This window comes from Motacilla alba, chromosome 7 (assembly GCF_015832195.1).
Source record: "Motacilla alba alba isolate MOTALB_02 chromosome 7, Motacilla_alba_V1.0_pri, whole genome shotgun sequence".
NCBI classification, from domain to species: domain Eukaryota; kingdom Metazoa; phylum Chordata; class Aves; order Passeriformes; family Motacillidae; genus Motacilla; species Motacilla alba.
The window spans coordinates 19560504-19583591 of record NC_052022.1 but is presented as its reverse complement, the minus strand read 5'-3'; the positions used below and the strand labels follow the sequence as shown (position 1 = coordinate 19583591).

Here is a 23088-nt window from a genome sequence, read left to right as displayed (position 1 = left end):
GCTGCTCTGCAGAGCATTTCTAGTATTCTCTGTTAGTCCTGAGACATAAACATCCTGTATAGCAGACAAAACTACAATGATTTTCATTAGTGTACAAGTACCCATTATGAATCAGAAACAGTAGATTTGGCAGTTTCAATCATAAGGCCTTTTTTTAAAGAAAAATTGAGTAAGAAATGAGAAGGAATGGACTTCTGAGACCTTGAAGTACATGGACAAGTACATCTACTTGAAAGAACAAAAATCAAGTTTTCAAAAAACAGTTAACAAAAAAAAATTCTGGTTAAGAAAATTCTCCAAAGAGAATTTAAACAGGTCAAACATACAGCAAGTAGTATTTTGACCCAAATACTTCACATGACAAAGTTCTAAGCAACTACACAGTGCTAGACAAACGCAAAAACAACCTTCATTTCTTCAGGATTTGAATGTGATGTGTGAATTTTAATAACAGGTAGCAAATTAAGCTTTGGCCAAGCCTCCAATAGACAAGGTGTATATGTAAGTAATTTGCAGTTTTCTTGGAAAGTATTTACGTGTTTCATGCTGGAGCTATTATCAGTGGTGGCACTGTGCAGAAACAAAGAGGTACATCCTGAAGAAGGCAGTTCATTTAGTCCTTGTTACTGTAATAGCCATTCTATTAATTCAATGCAAAGAAAATTCATTGTTTTCAAAGCTTAGTACCAGAACCCTCTACAGAGGCACCTGAGATACTATTATTTAAAATCACCTGCAGCTGTCAGATACTATTTCAGGATATTTAAAAAATATAAAATTCCTGATACTGTAAAAGTAATAAGGAAGTATAGCCTGAAATTGTTATCTACCTATTTGGTCATTAAGAAAGATCAAAGAAACAAAAGCTCTTTAAGAATGTGTTCCCTAAACATACTCCCAAAATCGCATTTGTTCCATTGCAAACAGATCCACTGACAGCTCCATATTGATCAGATATTTACCAGACAAATAACACTCCACCCTGATGTAGGGGACTTGAAATCCTGGGCAGATCATATGTCCATAAAAAGTATAAGAGCAGCTTTACAATTTGGTGGGATCAAAGTAAAAGAACTGAAAATCAAAACTGGCTAGCCCAAATCTAGACAAGACTGTTTCAGAGACCTCCAAAACACAGCTCTTCTTAAATTGAATATATACCAAGGCAAATTATAAAACAATAGACAAGTGATACAATAAATAAGCCAAATTTCAGGCAAGGCAAGATATACAGCAGTCATATCTTGTGAACTCAGCCTTCATAGCACTGCTGCATTCTTCAAATCAGACTGGTCCTACCAGCAAACCTTTGGGGTGAAACCATCATTTAAGTTTGTTCAGTAACTAACATAGCAATAGTTCAGGCTTCTACATATTTATAGTTATGTATACTGGCATGTTTCAACATCTTACTGATGACTTTGAAACAACTATACATTACTCCAGAGGCATGTATAAAGTAACAATGCATCTAGTCAGGTCATGGCTCTAAAGGTAGTAATACAAAACTTGCACTTGGCTGTAAACCACTTGGAATACATCTCAGCGAGTAATTTAGGGGCTGATGTAATCCTAATTAGAGACATTCTTAAAAGAAATCATGTCAGGCAGGTTCGAGAGCTGGCTGTATGACATGATAGACTTCACTGCAATGTCTTTTGCTTTCCAAGGATAAGGCCTAACATGAAGCTCTATGTAAAGTACTCAGTGTTACTGTGGAATCCTAAGAAGCAATACATTATTTTGAGCTTTATGTCTGGGGGAGGCATGAAGGAGGACAGAGGAAAACAGATATTTATAAATGCATGGTAACTTCAAATTCTGTGGTCCTTGTGAATCCCAGTATGAATTCCTGTACTTTGTATGTGGATGAACATGGTGGAGGTTTTGTTCTGAAGAGTCACATCCATCATACATGACTATGGATTTATCCAAACTCTCACACTAAGCTAACAGCCACTACAGCTCAGACTTCTCTTCAGTCCCTCCTTAGTAGCCCAAAGGACTTCAGTCACAGAAAAGCTGTATGGAGTTGACAGAGACCCTACAAAACACCATTTGTAGCAGCTCAACAATTCTGAACACACAGGCATTTTAACATGGTTTCATAAAACTCAGACTTAAGCTAAAGTTGGCTACTTCTAGGCTCTCAGCCTGTTGATAAAGCATCTGTTTCACCAACTTCTTGAAGTTCTAAAAGAGCACCCCTATCTCTTTGAGGCTGCATTACCAAACCTAGCCTAGGTCCTGGAGAACTGAAAACTTCTTGGTAATTGTTAAACAAGACAATTGATAGAGTCACACTGGAAGGGATGACCTTGAAGCAGCAACATGCTATATATATGCTAAGCAGGTGATTTGCTGTTGCAAGACACTCCATAAAATAGCCAAGTAATCCACTTTGTGCCAGTAAAACAATAATTGCCTGTATGTCCCAAAACACAGCCACAAGCAAATCTGACTTTTCTGATCTTATGAGGATCCCAGTTCCACAACCCAAGATAGTAGAAGAGACCATTCCTGATAAACATGCACAGAATGCATCCAAAGATAACTAGTAATAATAGCTTTCTCAAGAGCAAGCTTCCTTTTTTATGGTCACTCTACTTGTTAAAATTTTTACTTTCTAAGATTTTCATTTTCTAAAAGTCTATAACATGAAAAAGTTCCTTTACTCTTACTTAGCTACAGAATGTAAAAGAACTAGAATATAATCTTTCATAGCTCCCAATCTCTGAAGTATCTCTGAAACAGAATAAAAGGAAGGATAGAATTTTATGGGGACAGAATAGCAAAGGTCATCAAAATTAGTCATCTACCTGTTAGGTATCCAAAATTTAACAAAAACATTCAATAATCCTTGCTGGGTACGAACATTTTAAAACACTGAAAAAATAAGAGCCTTTTCTAAATAAATTAAAGCAGGAAAAACCAAGCCATTTAGAAACAGAATATACGTCTCATACTTGCCAGCAAGAGGAGGCAAAGAGAATTGTCCAGCCTTCTCACAAGGGCATCACAGCAGAACCAACAGATACATTTGTCTCCAAGAGAGACATAATGATGAAAAAAAAGAGAGAAGTCTGATCTATTGTGGAAAGATAAGCAGGTATCAGTAAAGACAGAACTGCAGGAAGTTTAGAGCTAGGTACCTGAAGGTGCTTTTGAACACACAGAATATAGCACCAATCTGTGAGAATTACCTTTCTTATGACTAGGATTTGCTACTCGATAAAGAAACAGCCCACTGTTGAAGTGGAAATGGGTTACACCTTAGTCCCTTTAATGTAAGGTAAGAGAAGACAACACTATGCCAATGGAGCCATTGGCTGCCATAACTACCAAGAAATAAACAAAAAACATCACTGCAAAAGTCTATTAACCAAAACTCTTAATCGGGCTCTTCACCTTTCAGGATATGCAACCCTTGATGGAGGTATTATTCATGTTGTACTGTAATGCAGTACTAAAACATCTGCTTTCCACATGATTAATTTAACAAATAAGTCAACAAACTGACAGACTCTGAAACAGGACACGGCAGCACGCAATAGCCAGTGTTGAGGCTCTCTACTATGTCAGGTTTTTGTCTACAAACTTAGAGGGGAATCAAACCAAGACAGCCGTAGGAACAAGACGGTACTCAGCAGTAACAGGTTATACTCTTATAATATCCATATGGTATACTGCTTTCTTCAAGCTTATTTCATAAACTATCACTTTCATTATAATACAAGACCATCTACCAACCAAAAACTACTCCAGTCTGAATTTTCCCCTGCCCAACTGCATGAGATTTTTTTAATCCAACAGATGAACTCCTTTGAACTGTGAGCATATGTCTACTCAAAATGCTTTAGAACTGAAGATTTTTGCTTCTTCAGAACATTATTAATTACCTCTGAAGGACTTGCTACATTTTATTTGCAGATAGCTAGATACCATGTGGGAGACAACTACAAACTATTTCCACCTCCTGACATATCAATGGATTTTAAAATCTGTTCGACCTTACCACAGGTAGAATTTTTAATGCTTTCACAAGCAGCTACATTTACAAACTTGAATATTTTCAAAAGTCTACATTACATTCTAGTAGATCAGACCAAATGCAATTAACTTAAACATCAAAAACACTGAAATCTGCATGGAAATCAAAAGGTTCAAAAATGTGACAATCTGATTTTTCTAAAACAAATGAGAATTACACAAGGTACCAAAAGCAAACCTAGGTACCTAAGGCAAATCAGTATCCACCTATAATGCTAGATTCCAGCTTCTTTTTATAAAGGCACCAGAAATAAAAAACTAACACTCAGGTATCCCTATAAGGCAAATTATATATTTAATTAGTACTACAAGATTAACACACACTCATACTCTAAGGTAAATAATTTCTAGATTTACATTAGCCATCCTAAAGGAAATGAGAAGATATTCCAGATTCAAAACTGAGATTTCCTTTATAGCAGATCAGTTTAATGAGCAGTTCATGAACAGTATTTTTCAGCTGCATCAAATAAATAATATGAAGACCAGATAACAAGAACAGAAACAAAAGAATGCTACTATAATATTCATACACAGCATCTACACAAAATTGTATCTGAGCAGATAGATGGTAGATAAAGTTTGTAAGTAGGCTCCACATTTGATTCCCTTGCTATTAATAGAAGCCTAGGCTGTAGTGGCCAAGGCTATATCAGGCTAGACACACTCCAGTTCCCTAAGTCCACCAGGAAGGCCTCCTAACTTTGACATGCAAAGCATTACCTTTGTAATTATGCAGTTGATTTGTATACACAAAGTTAAAACACTATCTAAACATGCTGCATTGTAGCAATTCAAGTCAATAGATAAAACTCTGTGTTTGCACACAATAATGATTTTTATATTGGTTAAAGTTTATTTTACTTGGTCTTGCACAGCAAACAAAGTTTCTAGTTCACTTAATTGCAATGGCTTAACATCAGTTCTTGTCCACATGAGCAGAAGTGACCTTATGTTAAATGCAGATACCCCATATGCTGCCATGCATTGCCCTCCTTATATGTCCAAAAGGACTGGAAAATCTACTGCACAATGCCAAGTGTTGTTTCTGAACAAATATTATTCATTTGTTTGGCAACTGTTTAGCTTCAGTGACCAAAACTCCTGAAGGGACCTACCTCACAAACAAGACAATTTACCCTCAAATTCTACCATTAAAAGTAATAAGTAGGGTACACAGAAATGAGATTGTTACTCCCTTGGGGTTTGCATCTGCTTACATTGCAAATTCAAGAGCAGTTTTTATTTCTTCTTTATTAAACCAGATTTCCTCAAGAAGAAAACTGTTTAAAATGAGAAAAGACAACTGTGAAAGCTATACAGTCTGGGATGAGCGCAGCATCACAAGTCATTTTAACACTCACCCTAAAGTAGCTCAATTTGTGTGTGCTCCCTTAAAATCCTGCCACTAAGAGGAGCCCCTAAGTCTATTCCACAATGAACAGTAGAAGAAGTAGTATTAATTTTTTTTCCTATTTCTTAGAAATTCTTACTTCAGTGATGCTGAGCAAAGCAGAATCACCACAAGTTGAAGAAGAACAGATAAAGAAAGAATCACTTCAGCAGTAGCAACTTGAAACCACTGAAGATTACTGAAAACAAAAGGAGGAAAAAAAATCTGACATTGGAGTAAGTCTATCAATAAGAAAAGAGTCCACCAAAAAAGAATGAATAAATTATGAAGGCAGATTGCAAGAGAAAGAAAAGATGAGAAAAGCCTAAGAAACAAAAAACTGAAGCCACCTCAAGGTCTGCAGCAGGAGAACAGTGATTACAGACACAAAGAACTGGAGTCAAGGCAACAACATTCAAGAAACAGAAAAAGCAGAATTAATGAAATCTCTAAGTAGGAATGCAAAAAAAAAAAAAAAAGAAGGAATCTTAATATGCTGGGTGAGTGATGCAGAGTTATAGCATGTAAAGCTGCAAAACCAAGAAAATAACCACGGAAAATGTTTTAAAACTTCTCTATGTTCCTAGAGTTTTCTGCTAGGTATGCCACAACTTAGAATTCAACAGCATACCATCTCATCCAGGCTAAGACTGTCAAGACAGACTATTCCAGAAGGTTTGTTAGAAGAGAATCCCCATTCAAGCACTCCAAACTGTCATCTAGTGAAGCCCTTAGTTAGCTGGTGAATCAACAGGAACACAAGGAGCTCCAGAAGACACTCAGTTGTAAAATATGAAGTTTACTGGCTAGGTATCACCTTCATCCAGTAATTGGCTGACTGATCTTCCTTTCACCTTTGAGTACATATGAGAACAAAGTAGGGTTTAACGAGGTACCCGATTCCTCTTCTTCTGACCAGGCACTTCAGTCTTGCCTCCAGTAGGTCAGAATACAAAAGACATTTGACTTCCACAAACCCCTGCCCTGTTGTATTCATCCAAGCGATACCACATTCCTTGATTTAAAGCTAAGGTGGCAAAATGAATTGCAGACTGGGAAATCATACAAAAATGCGTCCCTCTTACTCAATCTGTTCACTTTGGCTTATCTGCTCGCATGCTATCCCAAAGTATTTTGACTTCACGGCTAGCTGTGTTAGGCCAAGGCTGCTAGCTGGAAGCTGACAGGTACTGCCTCCCATGCACTCTGCCTTATCAACTTCCCTGAAGGCTGGCACTCGGTGCAAGGGCAACGAGATTCGCATGAGCGTCCTAAAGAAAAGGCACTCCCACATCAACAAAGCCACCTTGCCGAACCCCGGCGGACTGCTCGCTCCGCCCGTGGTCCGAGCCGCAGCCAGGGACGGAGGCGGGCGGCCCAGGAGGCGGCAGGGGCCTCGCTTACTGCCCTCCCTCAGGGCGGCTGCGGGCCGGGGCGGCGCTCCCGGCACGGCCCGGGCACAGCTCCGCCGCCCCCGGGGCCGCCCCCGCCGGCAGGTGCCCGCCCGCCCCGCCGCGGCCGCCCCGCGCTCACCCGGCCTCCCGCATGACGTTGCTGTCGCCGCAGTCGCAGGCGCCCCCCGCCTGGCTCCGGAACATGTTGTAGTCGTGCCCGGCGTGCTCGCCTTGGTGGAAGCACTCGGCGCACAGGCTCATGCAAGGCGAAATCCCGCACGTCCGGCACCGATAGGCCACGAAGTTGGCGGTCCAAACCAGGCCGCATAGCGTGGCGGGGTCGTAGGCCCGCACGGCTTGCACGAAGCTGTCCCAAGGCTCCCCGCCCGAAAGCAGGCAGCGGCACCACTCCAGCGCCTCGCCCGCCGCCTCGCCACCGCCAGGGCCCGCCGCCGGGGCCAGCACCAGCTCCAGCAGCGTCCGAAGCTCCGCCGCCGCCGCCGCGCCGCCCTCGCCACCCAGCGCCGCCTTCAGCCGCGCCGCCGTGTCCCGCTTGTCCCTGCTGCTGGCGCCGGTCCCCGCCATGACGGGACACCGAGGGGCCGTTACGGCCGCGTCGGGCTCCCGATCCGCGATCCCTCCGCCGCCCTCGCTCCCCGCCCCGCGGCGCCGCCCTCTCGCGATAGCCGCGGCACCGGCGCCCTGCCCGCCGCCCGCGCCCCCCTCCCGACACCGCCTCTCCCCTCCCCTGACACCACCCTCCTCTTCCTCCGCCCCTGCCCTCCCGCCGCCCTCCCAGCGCGCAGGTGCGCGCCCCGCGCCGCCGCCGCGCGAAATGTCGCCGCCCGCCGGCCCGAAACTTCACGTTCCCGGGGTCCCGCGGCTGCCGGGAGCGTGGAGGGTACACCTGGGCCGGCCGGCGGCCCCGACGGCAGCGGAGCTCGTTTGTTACTGAGCCGTGCCTGCAGCGAAGCGGCTGCCGTGAGACGCCCTGTGGCCGCCCGTGTATCCTAGTCACAAGGGTCCCGCCGGGCGCAGGTGGTGGCGGCTTTGAGGGCAGGACCAACTGCGGGGAATGTGGGAGGCATCTCTGAGGCTGCGGGCCGGCGGTTCTGTGCTCGCTGCCGTCAGGCGGCCCCGCTGGGGGTGCAGAGCAGCGCCGGGCTCCGGGGGCAGCAGCGCACCCCGGGGTGTCCGCAGAGCCGCGCCCCGAGGTACCAGCGTGCGGCTGCCTGCGCCCTGCTGCCAGGAGAGAACGCATGTGGATGCGAGTTACCGTGTTTCCCACACCGATCGGAGGTTTTAAACCTCGATAAAAAGATTTTCAACTGTGCACTGGAAAGCCTTATACGAAAAAAAATCTATTCCTAAATGAGAGTAACCTTCTACCCGACAGCTACGGGCCTCAAGGCATCTGCCTCACTTCTGGCTCTGCCTGCGTTTCCTATGGCTGCCCGTCTGCTGGCGGCTTGTGTCGCCTTGCGGTTCCAGGTGAATGTTACTCTTCTCTCCACGACCGCTTTTCCCAGCGCATCGGCAAAATTCCAGTTCCTTGTTCTGTCCCTGAGGGCACTCAGGAGCGGGACCACCGAGAAAGCCCAGTCTGCCAGGTGTGTCCCCCGGCGCTTTCTCAGGCACCGCTCAGCGGTGACACGTAAGGCTGCAATAAAATTTCTCGTGATGATAATACACGAGACCAAAGCTCGCACTTGTTAACGACACTCGGGGAAATTCTTTGGCGTTTCATTCCCGCAGGTGCCCGTCAGCCCGGGAAGGGGCGGGGCGGCGCGTCGGAAGTGCGCGGTGGCGCTTGGGGCGGCCCCGCGGCCCGGCGCGGCCCGGCCGAGCTGCGGTGAGTGGGCGCCCGATGGAGCGCGGGCCGGCGGAGCGGGGACGGTGCGGGTGGCGGCGGTCGCTGGGGTTCAGCTCCTGCCCCGCTTAGGCCTGGGCGGCGGGCGCGCCCGGGCGGTAGAAGCGGAGCCCAGGGCCTGAGCTCCGGGAGCCGGTGAGGAGTGGGGCTGCCCCCGGTCCGCGTTCGGTCCCGATCATCGGCGCGCCACCAGCTGCGTCCCGGGAAGCGGCAGCGTGAAAACACCCGGGAGATGCTGAAGAGTACCAGGGGATTTTAAGTATGAAATAATTTAAGATCGTATGTCGTTTATTTATATTGTTTTAACTAATTACACATTATTTTCTTTAGTTAAACCATAAACATGAAGAAATTAAAGCTTAAAGAACTGGAAAGCTGTCTTCAACAAGTTGATACTTTTGAAAGTCCAAAACTACTCCTTGAACAGTATCCAACAAGACCTCATATTGCAGGTAGAGGTGACCCACACCACTGTTTTCTCTTTTACGATTTCATCATCACTTTTAATTCAAAAAGTTTTTTTTCTACTGCATTGTCTCCTTTGAAGGCTTTACACTGAAAGTAGTTAAGGAGGTATATGCAGCAGGAATGTGTACAGTAGTTTGGGCTAATGTCTGTCTTTGTTTGAAAAATGCAGCCTAAGACAATGTCCAATCCAAAAATCAAATTAATGAATATAGCAGATAATGTGATAGAAGATATCTTAATCTGTAACTGTAGAAGCTGAAATGGAGCTATGTCATGACCCACGAAACCAGTAAAAGTGTATATACAGACATTCATCTATACCTTAGTTATGCTCTTTTCCATATTTTATATTCTTCTATTTTTTCCCCAAAAAAGTTTAGAGGCATACTTTTTCCACAAGCAATACTCAGAGCTCTCTCTCCACCAAAGATCCACAGTTTGTAACTTGTCAAAATGTTTTTGACTCTTCACATATAAATGAAAAAGAGAATTACAGGCAGTGAGAACATCAGTTTAACTAAAGGGGTTTTCTAATGCAAAATTAGGAGTTTTCTAAAGGCAGAAACAGCTTTTCTTGATTAAGCACATACATATTTGGTATTGACCTGTTTTGTTTGGGTTTTTTTTTTTTTCCCCAGCATGTATGCTTTATACAATTCACAATACTTTTGATGATATTGAAAACAAAACAATTGCAGATTTAGGATGTGGTTGTGGCATGCTCAGCATTGGAAGTGCAATGTTAGGAGCAGGGTAAGTATTTAATATTAAGTTCTGGTTACATTTCTTTTTGGCATAGAAGAGTAGAAATAGCTGAATAGTAATGCTGAACTAAAACATTTCAGGTTTATAATCTGGTGCATAATCAGGCTGTTTACCAAGGTTTGACCATCAATAGCCATTTGTACCATGAAAGTGATTGACAGCTGTCATTAATGTGGAAGTCATTTTCTCTGCCCATAACCATTAAATGAACACATGAAACTTCCTTAACAAAATTTAGATTTATACTTGAGAAAGGGCAACAGAAGTACTTGATTTTTTATCAGCACTGAATTTGTTATGTATGCTTGTTACATTTCCTAGATAAAACAAGTTGTGTCCACAGATCCCTTACTGTAGAATTTAAACACCATTTTAGTTTGTAGTAGACTAATATGTGCCACTTCTCTTAATAGATTCTGTGTGGGGTTTGACATAGATGCAGATGCACTGGAAATATTTAATAGCAATATTGAAGACTTTGAGCTCACGAATGTCAACATGGTTCAGTGTGACATCTGTTCTTTATCTGACAGCATGTCAGATACTTTTGACACAGTTATTATGAACCCTCCGTTTGGTACCAAGCATAACAAAGGTTGGTAATTGTGAAGCTCAGTTAGAATTTATCACAAATGAAACAGGAAGGGAAATGCTTTCATTGAAACATGTCCCTTGTTTATTAGTTACATGTTCCAATTTCTTAATGTTTTGTTTATCTGGAATCAGCTTCCTAAGATTAGCAACTTCAACATTGTAACTAACAGTCACTGGGGTTTGAAATAAACAATACTAGACATTTCATATCCCTGTCATTTTTATTTTATTAAAAGCAATTGAGTATGTTTTGGAAATACTTTCTGTACCTTAATATATTCAGTGTTGTTTCTCAATTAGCTATGATTCCAGAAAAAATTAAGCAGATCTTTGCGCTTCCATTTAGCAATTCTAATAATTTTTATTATTCTTTTAGGAATTGATATGATTTTTCTGAAAACTGCTCTACAAATGGCAAAAACAGCTGTATATTCCCTTCACAAAACTTCAACACGACAGGTAAGTTCTTCATTTTAGTAGGGCAAGAACTAACCAGACAACAACCAAAAATATTTGGCTATATAGATGTCTATAGCTTCACTGATTTGTCAACTACTTTATGGGGTATGTTTGGGATAAATACTAATTACATCAAATAACTGCAGTCTCATATACATCGAGATAATTATGTGATCTAATGCTTTGGCTTGAAAATCAAAAGCACAGGAGACTTATTAAGTACAGAAGTGTAGATGTTTATAAAACAGATAATTTTAAAAGCTCATTTTTAAACTATCTACTATTGTAGCACATTCAAAAGAAAGCAGCAGAATGGGAAGTGAAGATGGAAGTCTTAGCAGGTAATATTTATTTATTTTTAACAGAAAAAAAAACCCAAAACCTTTTGGTTTTGTACATTATCTCTAACACTACCAGCCAATCATAACAGCCTGATAGAAATTTGTGATTTAACACAGAAATGACACAGGTCTCTATCTTTTTAGCAGACTTTTTAAAATTATTTTTTAAATTATTTTTAATGATTTTTTGCTACCTAGCTAGAATATAAGCAGGCACTTAATAAAGCTCTGAGACATACATATTCTGTGAAGAATTAGGTTTGTTCCTGGATTAGATTTTGTTTTCAAGCAGAAGTTACCTCTGTTCTTGCTTCAAAGGGCATGTTGCTGAAAAAGAAAAGTGAAGCACAGGTCAGTTCTCACACACAGAAAAGGAACCTGTCCTTAGCCACCTAAATATTTCTGCCAGTTAAGTATCTTGCCAGTTCTTCTGCTAACCAGATGCTTTTTACAGTCATAGAAATTGAGATGTGAAATTGCACAAGTGCTTGAAACACAACTGCCATCCACTTAACTGTCTGATGTGGACAGCTTCAATGTTTAGTCATGATGTAGTGCAGAGATGAACAGGTATGACAGGCCACAGCAGATGCAGACATTCGAAACAGAGGTACCTGGCTGTAGGGCTTAAGTGACTGATTATCATCCTAGTCTAACATGTATTCTTTATACTGTTCTCAGAACTTAGGTTTGACTTACCAGCATCCTACAAGTTCCATAAGAAGAAATCAGTAAGTATAAAACCTAACATAACTGAGAAAAGGCTCAGGTAAACAAATTCTCCTTAATGAAATTTAAGTTTTAGGGCCATCTGTACTGGATGAAGAATGGTCACAGCATTCAGTCACATCATTGCTGTTACTCCATTTTGTAGCTGAACAGGGAAAGCATCATGATAAAGCCAGTCAAAGCTATACACAAAGATTAAAGCAGCACTGCAATTTGATGTGATCAAGCTAAGGGTAGCCTCCTTGACTCAACTCCTAATAGCTCTTTGCTCAATCCTGTCTGCAGCTCAGACTTGAGTGAATGCAGTGCTGAAGGCCACAGTAACAGGGATGTTATAGCAGTAGCATTATTTCAGAGCCAGCCAGGGGCAGCAGGAGGAACTCATGCTCACTGTTGAAAGATAGTCAAGACACTACAGTATGGCAGCCTGAGCCCACAGCAAGTTCCTTGCTACTAAATGCTGGCCTGGAAGCCATGTATCCCCATCCCTTATCATAAGGAAAGCAGAGAGGAGAGTGAGCAATAGTTGAACACTGTTAAGTATGTTGAGCAGCAAAGAACAGAAGCTTTAATCAGCTGCTGACTATGCTCTTGGTGACTTGAACTTAAAATTATTTAAGTCTGTCCTTATCTTTGCTACTTCACAGTTGAAACATTATACTATATTAACCAGGCTTCAGTAGAAAGCAGTTTTAAGTTCTGAATTTATTGCCAGCTGCTATTAAACATAACCACAATATTACAAAGTCCAAAACCTTTTACATTTGAATGAGATGCCAGACAAATCGAGAAGATCTGACAGTATAAACAAAACTATAAATAGAAAAGTTTTCAAGGTTTTTGTGTTAGCAGTAAGCATGCTTCTTAAACAAAAAAAAAGCTGTAACCCAATAAAATGAAACTTTTCTCTAATTGTAGGTTGACATTGAAGTGGATTTCATTAGATTTTCTGCCAAAAAGTCCTGAACTGAGGCATGTATTTAAAATCTGTTGGAAATGGAACAATAAAACCACTAATTTTTTTAATTCTTTTATTTGACTATTACTGATTGCCATCTCCATTTTCTGTTTTCAGTTGTTTTGGTGCAGGTTCTTCCTTTTCTGTTTCCTCTAGTGGTCTCTTCTTGGGACTTGCTGGTTCTGCAAGATTGAATATGTAGTCATTTAGAGTAAAGGAAAGCTTTGCCTGAAATCTGAAAAATCCCAAACTCTTCCCACCATGTAAGTTTGAGTCCTAGTTATCTACAGCCACAGCTTCACTAGAGGGTTTGCTTATTACTGTGACTAAAGCTTTAAGAAGTGGTAAAATGCCCCATTTGAAGAGCTTCACCCCTTTTAACTCCACAGCAGGAGGGCAGGTATGAAAAAATAAAGGAATAGAATCTACCACGAGTAGGGTTGACTGGATTTTAGTTAAGCAGGTGCTATATGTAATGAACAGGAGCTTAGCTCTTCCTCTGCTCCAAGCTAAATACTGATGGGCCAAACTATTAAATCTTTTCATATCCTTAAAGGAAAAAAACCAAACCACCACTCAAGAGACTGAGTCTGCACAGTTGAGTAATGCTGCTGACAGTCACCATCTTTCAATGCACAACGTTTTACACAACCATGCAGTATAGCCTTATCTATATACTACTATATAGATAATTAATATCTATATAGTAATTATCTTAATATGCTTTCTGGACAGTTGTGGATGGAATAAGAACAAGACTCTTAAGGCAGATACTGTCAGGAGAGCAGAAATGCTACAAAGCAGAGCCAAATCTGAAACACAAGTACGTGGAGCTACTTTCTGTGAAAGTACTGATTAAGCTGCATCAAGTGCATAGAATGACATACCTGTTTTAGTATCATTTTCACCATCTTCTTCATCATTCTCAAACTTTATTTTCTTGCCCTGAAACTGTATTTTTCCTTTTTGTGTACCCTGAGGTATCTTTCCCCCTCTTCCTTTTCCTTTGATTTTGCGCCCTGTGGAAATAAAAGATCAAGAACTTTGTATCATTTGTCTTTTAATTGGCCAGCTGCAGAGACTGCTTTACAATTAAGGTCAGTATGCAGTATATATGACTACTTAAGAGTGAATTTCATCCACCAATTCTAGGACATTAAAAAGGCTTAAATTAATAAGAGAAGGGAGAACCTTTTGTTTTCTGTTTCAGCAATTCCTGCTGATCTTCCAGGATTTTTTTCAGAGCTTCTTTCTCTGCATCTCCTTCTAGCACTTCCCATGAAACATCCTTGTTCCGGAGCTGCAAGTTTCCATTATGTGCTGCTTTGGCTTTTTCCAGAGCTTCTTTGGCAATATCCTTAAATAGGATAATTCCCTTCAAAAGAAGAGTGGCATTTGCATTTTAATCTTATGGCAAAAACATTCGGCTAGAATGATGAACAGTATATCCTGCTGAGTGCCTCAGCAAATTCACTATTCTTGTATGATTGTAAAACATGACTAGACTGAAGCAAAGCCTCAGACTGTGCTAATGAACATTCTTACTTTTGACCTTATCAACTAACAAGGCTGGAACTTTTATCTGTTCTTCTGAAAGAAGGGAAAAATTTAATTCTCTAAATATTCTGCAATTTCACAAGACAATAACTTACTTGATAACATAAAAGAACAAACATTTAATCATCCATTTTCAAACTTCAATACCGAGATCTTAAGTCCTTGTCTAAGAGTACTGACCTCTTTAGCACCTCTAACAAAGTGTATCCACTTGATTTCTCCGTGACCAGAAAATACATCATGGAGGTCTTCTCTGCACGTTTGGTCATCTAGATCACCAGAAAACTTCAAAAGACATCCTGTCTTTTCTTCCAGAGACTTCTAAATTCAATTAAAAACCCCCACATTATCACTGAAGAGTCAAGTTTGAATATGCATATTCCCCCCTCAATCCTATTAAATGTACTAGTGATAAATAAGCAGTTGAAGTTACAGTAATTCAAGCATTTTTCCTTTATAATCTAGTTCTGCTGATGTCCAAGTCTTGTACGGTGTGTGTCCCCTCCTTTGAGTTTTCTTTGCTTACTGTGATACACTTACATGGAACATAGGACTCCTTTCCCATATTAATTACACTCTCTGAATTTTACAAAACAGCTTTCTGAAGACTGATAGGTTGAAAATTTATATAACACTGATGAAATCCTTAATGGATCCTTTATATACCGTAGAGGAACCATCATCTCAATGGTGCATTCAGGAACACTCTGAACAGGTAAACTTGCCTAATAATGTAAATTCAGGACATGAGCCTTTAAACAAAATTAGTCTATTGAAAATAATATTAAAACACCATGACAAAACACTCTTACTATTAGTTAGTTGGAAAAGCTGAAGTGACTTTCTAGAAAGTGCTCTATATTACAACATTTCAAATAGAATATTCCATGTTAGCTTTATAAAATGTAAGTGATTTAAGAAATTCATACCATTTCAGCATCTGCTGCTTGTTTCTGCTTTTCTTCTTTTTCCCTGCAAAAAAGTTAAATTAGTTATGAGTCAGTTCAAGCATGGTCAGGCAAGCAAGCCACACACTTTGATTTGCAACAACTCACTGTTTAGCTCTTGCTTTTGCTTCTACTTTGTTTTGTTTCCTTTCTTCATTCTTCTTTGTACAATACTCCTCCCTTCAACGGAACATAGGTTAATTTAAAATATTCTGTTATAATAGATGTGAAACAGTTGAAATTATTTTTCCAAGCTGAGATGCTAAGTCTCAGTCTCCAAAAGGTACATCTATTGATGCCATGAAAAGCTCCCTTCTCAGGCCAAGCCTGGTTCTTGTGTCAATCCACCCCGACCACTGTTAGTTAATATATCAGTTAAGAGGACTTACTTGAAAAGTACTATCAGCTCTGTGTCTTTGTACTTTTGATTTGGTATCTCTGTGAACTTCTTAGCAGATTCAACACTGTCAAAAACTGCAAATATTGAGCCCTGTTAAATGATAAAAGATATTGTTAGAGTAATTGAACAGAATGTTGTCCAGGAGGGATCCCTACCCCAGGTCTAAATGCTCACCATTACCTTAAACGTTCTCTGCAATGTTCTCCTCATTTGAATATTTTCAACTGGACCTTTATCCTCAAGCCATTCTTTGATATCATCAAGAGTAGCATCTAGTGGAAAGCCTTTCTGCAAGACAGCAATGAGCTTCAATTATATGCCACAAAGTGACTCTTAATTATAATTATAACCTCTATAGTACGAGTTGATTTCAGCTTTACTCTCAGATGGTTATCAGTTAAAGTTACGCAGGACAGCACAAAGTAAAGAAAAATTTACTTACAACGTATACAGATCTGTTTTTAATTGCAGCCTTATACTGGTCATTTAATTCAGGAAGGGGTTTATTTGGAGATCTTCTGATTTTAGTTTTGTCTTCATTTATTTCCATTAAACCAGTCTTGGATTTTCTCAGTGCTTCTACAATAACACCAAAATCTTTTGAAAGGCGACTTAACCTATTGAGTAAGCAGACAGAGGTTGTTACAAATATACAGGCAAAACCGAAGCCAGATGTTAAAAAAGAGATGGGAAAAGTAAATGCACATCAGGAACATTTGGCCCCAAATAGAGATAGGTAGCTGAAAGTTACTCTTTTATCCACATGAGTTGTATTTTGCTTTACCTGTTGAATTTGATCATTACTTCTAAAGGTACCCAGCCATCATCTAGTTTGATCTGTTCCTTTAGAAACTTGTCTCTTGGTAAATTGTGATTGCCAAAATAGTACTGCAAAAAGGAAGGGGGAAGGGGAGGAAAGAGAGATGTGTCTTTAAATTTTTAGTCTTAAAAGCTTGTTTTCATCTAACAGCTTACTGCAGTAGATTAAATAATTAATTAATCTGAACAGTTGAGAATTCTGAAATTATTACTTCCTGCTCTAATGTGATACTTTGTAAAAAGTTAGCTGCAATGTGTAAGCTGTAAAAAACAAAATCACCAGAAATCAACCCCACCAAAACCCAAACAAACCAACCCCACACCCAAATGGTGCTTCATCCAATGGAATTAATGAGGCAAAGATAGATTGCAGTTTTGTTTAGGAAAGGAGCAATGCTTATTCTGTTAATATGATAAGCATTTATCACCCTGATCAAGCTCTGCAGAGTCAAAAAGTCAAATTTGTCACCAGCAGATGCAGGTTGTACTCCTTATTTAAGGAGCATGTATGCAAGAATATTGTATTTGCATACTGAAAAATCATACACACAGACTGGAATTTCTAGGTCTCATTCAAGAAAACACTGTAAGATAAAGAAATAATTATTTTATTTTTAATTTTAATAATTATGTTCTTATTTCGCTCTTGTCCGGCATGGGAAGACAATTCACTTCAAGACAGACAAGTTAATCAGATTCTTTCCCTGCAGTCATCTAGCAAAGGTCAAATACTTGAAACCGTAAGGTAAGCTGGAATATTTTCACCAATATCGTGGTGCTTTGAAAAGTCAGTGCAAGTTATACAACACTACCTCTTCCTCTAGTACATCTCAAACTCACATTACCAAAAGTCTAGTTTTGTCAACTATTTATATAACAAACCAACAAAATATAGAGGTTGAGGAATCTCCACATTTTGTTTGTTATATATAAATAATGGCTCCAGATGGTAATGGACATTCAGGTGCAGCTACGTTTTTGTCCTTCAGGAAAGTGGCTTTGTTCTACATGCCATTTAAAGCAATGGGTTCAGGTTTTTTGTTGTAGGGTAACCCTCCAAGCCTCTACAGAGACAAAAGAGTTATTCCAAAGTAGGCATTTAAGTTTAGTTGTAATTTGTGGATATAAATTACAAAGCAGTAAATCATAATAGTAAGTTATGCAATGTGCTACTATTTTGACCAGCAGAGGTTCCCAAGGAGGATTTTTTCCCCACAAAAATTAAGGCACATAGAATTAAAATGCACTCTCCTCCTATTTGCACAGGTAGAATAACCCCAGCAAAGATGGTAGTGAATTGTTTAATGGTTCACTTGCTATAGCACCTAAAATGCTAGCAAATTAAACCTTTTCTGTTTTGAAATGGTGTTCTTACAAGCAACTCTAGACAAGTATAGCTTCCAACTTAAGCTACAACTATGACTATTCTGAAGTATTAAATACCTGTTACAGACTTCTAAAATTTTTGAAAGATCTGAAGATTTGAGTCTAACTCCCAATAAAGCTAACTTCCAGTTAGCCAAGCCCCTGCCAATGAATGCCCCCAAAACACCTCAGTCCAGATCCCAAACTATAAACTGAACTCACCTCAATTTGCTGACAGATTTTGCTTTCCAAGATAGACATGTTTTCACCATTTCCATTTTCAGCCATTTTCACCAGCTGTTTTGAAGAGAATACAGAGCAAAAGGACTAAGTTTTGAATAATATTTTCTACAGACTTACATTCAAGTAGCATTGCATTTCACTGCACCCTCATCTAAATAAGGTAACAGCCAAGTTCATTAGCTGTACATTTATGTCTGTGAAGCAACTATTAACCTGACTGCAGAAGTCCAAGGGGAAACTATGAAACAACTGGGGGGAAAAAAATTCCCCTCACTTTGGTTGTTAGGGCAGCATTTGGCATTCAGCAGTCAAGATAAAATTTAGGAAATGCTGGCAATGCTGCCACTTCTCAGCCTTATTTGTTATTTATCTTTTTCTAGGCACAAATCCTCAGTTTAGAACAACAACAACAAAAAAACTGAGAGCCAACAACAAATCCAACCTCTCATGACAAGGCAAAACAATCAATAACAATGATGTTCAATTCCTACATAGGTTTAATGAGAAAGTGTTTCTGAAGTTTCTGTGTCCTGTTTAATCTTTGGAAAGTTCACAGAACTTACTGGAGGACGGAATGAAAATATCTGCATTTACTGACACATCCTAAAGATGTCTTGTTCTCTCCTTTACAAATGTGTCTTCACTGCAGTTCTGCCTGAGTAGTGAATCAAGTATCTTTATGACATAAGACATTTTAACTTGGAGGTAACTTTACTTAACTGGCAGCAAGTGCATAATCCCAGTACATCAGATGCAGTCACTGCAAAAGCAGCTACTGGCCAGAAAATTAACTGGGATCAAACATATTCTATCTAGCTGCTTTTAAGATAAGGATAGAGTGTGAAGATTAATCCTTGAGAAAAAAACGTAGCTTTATGAAGCTGTCAGAAATCAATTTTAATTCAATTTTGAACTATGAAGCAGAGATTTCTTCTTTCTCCCTTTGAGCACTAACACACTTTTTAAATCCAGCTGCAGAAGATAAAGAGGTTTCTTGGTCGTATTATCCCAGTTCATAGACCTGTGATCACAGAGGCTGCTGGCAGAGATGGTTTTGCACTCATGTCTTGCACAGTTCATGGGGAGATTTGACCATACACCTTCTGCTCTTCTGCTGCTTGCAGGGCAGTAACATCTTTCATAGCGTCTAGATGACTGGCAACAAAGAAGCAGGGAAAACTCCCCTCAGGTGCCCTTGTTACAGGAAATTATGTTCTTCATCAGAATGCCCTGTTGGCAGCCTCATCTTCTTCTTTTAGTAGTGTAATTCCCCAGTAACTGTTCAGCCTACTGCAGTCTGCAGTATTGCCATTTCCTCCTCTTCCTGATCTCAAAGCCACATTCAATCCTTGGAACTTACTTGTAGTTCTTCAGCACTTACAGCCTTGAAAGGTGCTGTGCTTGCACCTGTACCTAACACTGTAACACTCTTTAAAGCATGATTTCAACAAGTGTTAGTTGCCAGCTATGCTGAGTGTGATCCATTTATCTATAAAGCACATTACAAAACCCAGGCGGGAGCACCCAAGCTGAGAGTTGCAGTTACTTCAGAGACGCCCCACATGAGCCGCCCTGACTGCAGGAGACTAACACTTCCCCACCACTCAGGTGCTGGTACTGTCCTAACACCCTGCTTGTGAGAGAAATCAGTGTTCTATTTTACATTATACCCGATCTGATTTAATTTAATGGCAACCTACAGAGCAGTTTCTGCCTGCTGTCCCAGTCTGCCTCAGCCCAAGTACCAAAATACTCAAAACCAAAAACTCAATTTTTACATAAGGCTCAGCTTCACTGTTAAGAAGAAAAAAAAACAAAGTCTACTTCCTTAGCAGTGTTTTCAAGGTAAATACCAAAAAGCATGATCCAACACAAGACTTAGGACAAGTCCTTTAGAATAAGTCTTATACATGGGTAAGTTTTCTGAAAAGCATCCTTTCTGCTGCAAGTAACAAACTTAGTAGTCTTAGTAGGGAAGACTAAGAAAGACTCAAACTTGCCATGCATGGAATTCAGTTCAGTGACTGAGCTCTAACCTATTTAGAACAAAAGCAGAAGCAGCCTTCTAATTTAAGTGAAATTCTAGGCTTTGCATATGCACATGCTCACTTCAGACTCTTTAGCTCAGTCATTTGGCACAAGACAACTTCCAGATCAATAGTTTTCAGTTGCTGTGCAGCAGTGAACACTGACAAAAAGCTCCAATGAACAGCAATCACAGTCTGAACTGCATGCAAAATCCTACAAAAGATTTTAAGGGCTTTCTTAATAAACTATACTAACTTGTTCCTTCCATGTGCCAAAAGTCTGTATCAGTACCACATGAAACATTAAAAAAAAGGTTAAAATAAAGCAAGTAGTCATTAAGTTTAATTTATAAACAATTACAGTCAACCCCCGTAACTAGAACAATTAGATCCCACACTGTATTAGCTAGATCACTGTATTAGCTAGATCATCTCAAAAGAACTCTCAAAGTAGATTTTCCTCTACATTTAGTTTCAAGCTCAAAACAAAGTTTAGTTGCAGGCTGACTATTCTACCATTACTGTAATAGAGTGAAAGGCTTTTTTTCAATAAGAAACCCTTCCCGATAAGGTAACATGGATCTGTTACTCATACTATGCCTCCTTCAGGAACCCCTGCATAAGAGGTATTTAAGGGTAAGGAGTAAATACAGCCACACATTTTCACTGATGTTAACTTTAACAGATTTTTTTTAGTAGAATCAGTGCTATGTCGGAAAAAATTCTTAGAATTCCTTAAGTAATTGAAATATCGTCCCCTGACCTGTGCCAGGAGACCATCAGTTTGCTGTTGACACTTTCTCATGCCTGCAGGGGCAACATACCCCTGTTGGGACAGCCTCGGGCGCCGTGGCCCAGCCTCCGGCCAGCAGACACCTCTGCCCAGCAGAAGCGGGAGCGCTGCCCTCGGCCGGGCCCGGCTCCCCGCAGCGGGAGCGGTGCCGCCGGCTGCGCTTCCCCGGCAGAGCCCGAGCCCCGCAGCGCGCACCGAGCGCCGCGGGAAGCGCTGCTGGCGGGAAGTGACCGCGGCGGCAGCGGCACGGCCGGGCCCGCTCCGCGCCTCCGCCGGCAGCGACGGCACGTGCTCCCCGCTCCGGGAACCCTCCCTGCCTCCCTCCGGCCCGGCCCGGCCGCCGGGCCCCGCCGCCAGCCCTGCCCCGGCGCGGCCCGGCGCTCCTCAGAAGGCGGCACCGAGCCCGGCAGGGCACGCCCGAGCAGCGGCGCCGCCCGGGAGCCGCCGGGAGCAGCCCCACACGAACCTGCGCGCCCGGGCCCCGCTCCGCCGCTCCAGAGACCGCGAGTCGGCGCCGCGCAGCCCAGCAGCCCCCGCGGCCCGCCCGCCCCTCACGCACGCGCCACTTCCGGGGCGGGGAGAAGGAGGGGCCACGGCGCGGCCCCGCCCCGCGCCGGGAGCGCGCGCGTTCGTGAGGGCCGGGAGCGCGGGCAGTGCGGTCACCCTCGGTGTTCGTCGCTTCTGCGCCCTGGGAACAAAGAGTAACAACTGGAATTTGTACAATAGTGGGATATTCACATTTATTGAGTATTGCAAACATTCACTTAAACACTACAGACGTACTGTGGGCATCTATAGTGCTACAAACGGGAATCGCAGAAGTGAAAATTTTAAGCAATAGTATTGGCTTTGCAATTGATTTGACTTCCACATTACTTAATTTTCTACTTTATATGTGAAACAATAAAACAATGTCTACCATAGTACAGGTCCAATAGCACAATAATTCCGTGTTTACATTCAACTGTTTTTAAAAACACTACACGGATGGCTGAGAGATTCCCTGTAGGCTGCTGACCAGGGGTCAGAATCCTAATCCTCCTGCTGAGTTCATTTTCCTGCCTGTGCGCAAGACCTGATTGCAACACATCTTCTTGGGATGTGCTACATGAGTTGATTTAAAAGGGCATTGTAGGTTATTGTGAAAAATAGCACCAGTTGAAATTTAACCATTAGTCGGAACTTACTCTTCTCTCCATTTATTCTGATGCATTGCAAATCTCTGAGAAATTAGGATTCAGCTGAAGTACTAAGCAGTAATTTCTTTGACTTTTATTTATGCCAGACCAACAAACTCTTTCCTGACAGGGCAGAACTAAAGCTTTTTTTTCCACTTTTCACTTAACACTGAGGCCAAAAAGCAGCATTTGCTTGCCTGCAGGCTGCCCAGGGGCACAAAGCAGAGTGCAGCTTCCTGTGCTCCAGCCCTGCAACAGCACTGTCTTTCACCAACACCAAACACCTAGTTTGCAAGCAGTTGGCAAGTGGACAATACGGGGTTTGGTTTTGTTAGTCCTCACCTTGTTCTTAGATCCTTTCACTGACTCATGACTGTTGGTGACAGGATAGAGGCCAGAATGAACCTCAAGGCCAGCCACAAGCAGCTGTTCTATGCTTGTGTTTTTCAACAAACATGAAACTTCATGGGTACATAATTTGCACTGAAAAAATACATAAACACGTTGAGTTCAGTGTGGTTTCATTCAATACAAAGATCACCTTTATATTCTTGTGATGTTGTCCTTTCAATCTCCATCTGCCCTTGAGCAATTGTCAGCTGTGGAGATTTCCAGGAGAAACAAATTCACTTTATCTCTTGCTCACCTGCTTGGCCCACGCATTTCAAACAGCCTCGGAGTTCAATTCTCCAGCCCTCTTCAGAGTCTTTAAACAAGTGACATGGGATCCCTAAATAG

At 41.4% G+C, this 23088-nt stretch overlaps 3 protein-coding genes across 11 annotated transcripts in view; 1 reads left to right on the top strand and 2 right to left on the bottom strand.

Annotated features, from left to right (window-relative positions):
* UBR3 (ubiquitin protein ligase E3 component n-recognin 3) overlaps positions 1-7540 on the bottom strand; it is a 104135-nt gene extending 96595 nt beyond the window's left edge. For 3 of the 4 annotated variants that reach the window (XM_038141793.1, XM_038141794.1, XM_038141795.1), the window contains exon 1: positions 6977-7540. In XM_038141793.1, the coding sequence (XP_037997721.1) occupies positions 6977-7422 (446 nt within the window). In that variant the 5' untranslated portion in view covers positions 7423-7540. The remainder of the gene's footprint in view (positions 1-6976) is intronic. The other variant, XM_038141792.1, reaches the window with a different exon arrangement.
* Positions 7541-8604: 1064 nt separating this feature from the next.
* Positions 8605-13095, top strand: METTL5 (methyltransferase like 5). Of its 4 annotated transcripts, none has more exons than XM_038143416.1 (8): positions 8605-8689; positions 9038-9159; positions 9814-9928; positions 10354-10535; positions 10911-10993; positions 11283-11334; positions 12016-12065; positions 12982-13092. In XM_038143416.1, the coding sequence occupies exons 2-8, from the start codon at positions 9051-9053 to the stop codon at positions 13027-13029; spliced, it is 639 nt and encodes a 212-aa protein (XP_037999344.1). In that variant the 5' UTR covers positions 8605-8689; positions 9038-9050; the 3' UTR covers positions 13030-13092. The 4 variants fall into 4 exon arrangements, with proteins under 4 accessions (XP_037999344.1, XP_037999346.1, XP_037999345.1 ...); XM_038143418.1 differs by lacking the exon at positions 8605-8689 and adding an exon at positions 8696-8842 and having other exon boundaries at positions 12982-13095; XM_038143417.1 differs by lacking the exon at positions 8605-8689 and adding an exon at positions 8696-8966 and having other exon boundaries at positions 12982-13095.
* The window catches only part of SSB (small RNA binding exonuclease protection factor La), a 22402-nt gene continuing 12064 nt past the window's right edge, over positions 12751-23088 (bottom strand). The window contains exons 1-12 of one of the 3 annotated variants that reach the window (XM_038143407.1): positions 21639-21775; positions 18332-18406; positions 16710-16813; positions 16368-16542; positions 16106-16213; positions 15915-16015; positions 15634-15705; positions 15508-15550; positions 14759-14899; positions 14213-14396; positions 13909-14040; positions 12751-13203 (exon numbers count right to left, since the gene is read on the bottom strand). In XM_038143407.1, the coding sequence (XP_037999335.1) occupies positions 13106-13203; positions 13909-14040; positions 14213-14396; positions 14759-14899; positions 15508-15550; positions 15634-15705; positions 15915-16015; positions 16106-16213; positions 16368-16542; positions 16710-16813; positions 18332-18397 (1224 nt within the window). In that variant the 5' untranslated portion in view covers positions 18398-18406; positions 21639-21775 and the 3' untranslated portion in view covers positions 12751-13105. Of the gene's footprint in view, positions 13204-13908; positions 14041-14212; positions 14397-14758; positions 14900-15507; positions 15551-15633; positions 15706-15914; positions 16016-16105; positions 16214-16367; positions 16543-16709; positions 16814-18331; positions 18407-19373; positions 21592-21638; positions 21776-23088 lie in introns of those variants that run through there. The other 2 variants (XM_038143409.1, XM_038143408.1) reach the window with 2 other exon arrangements.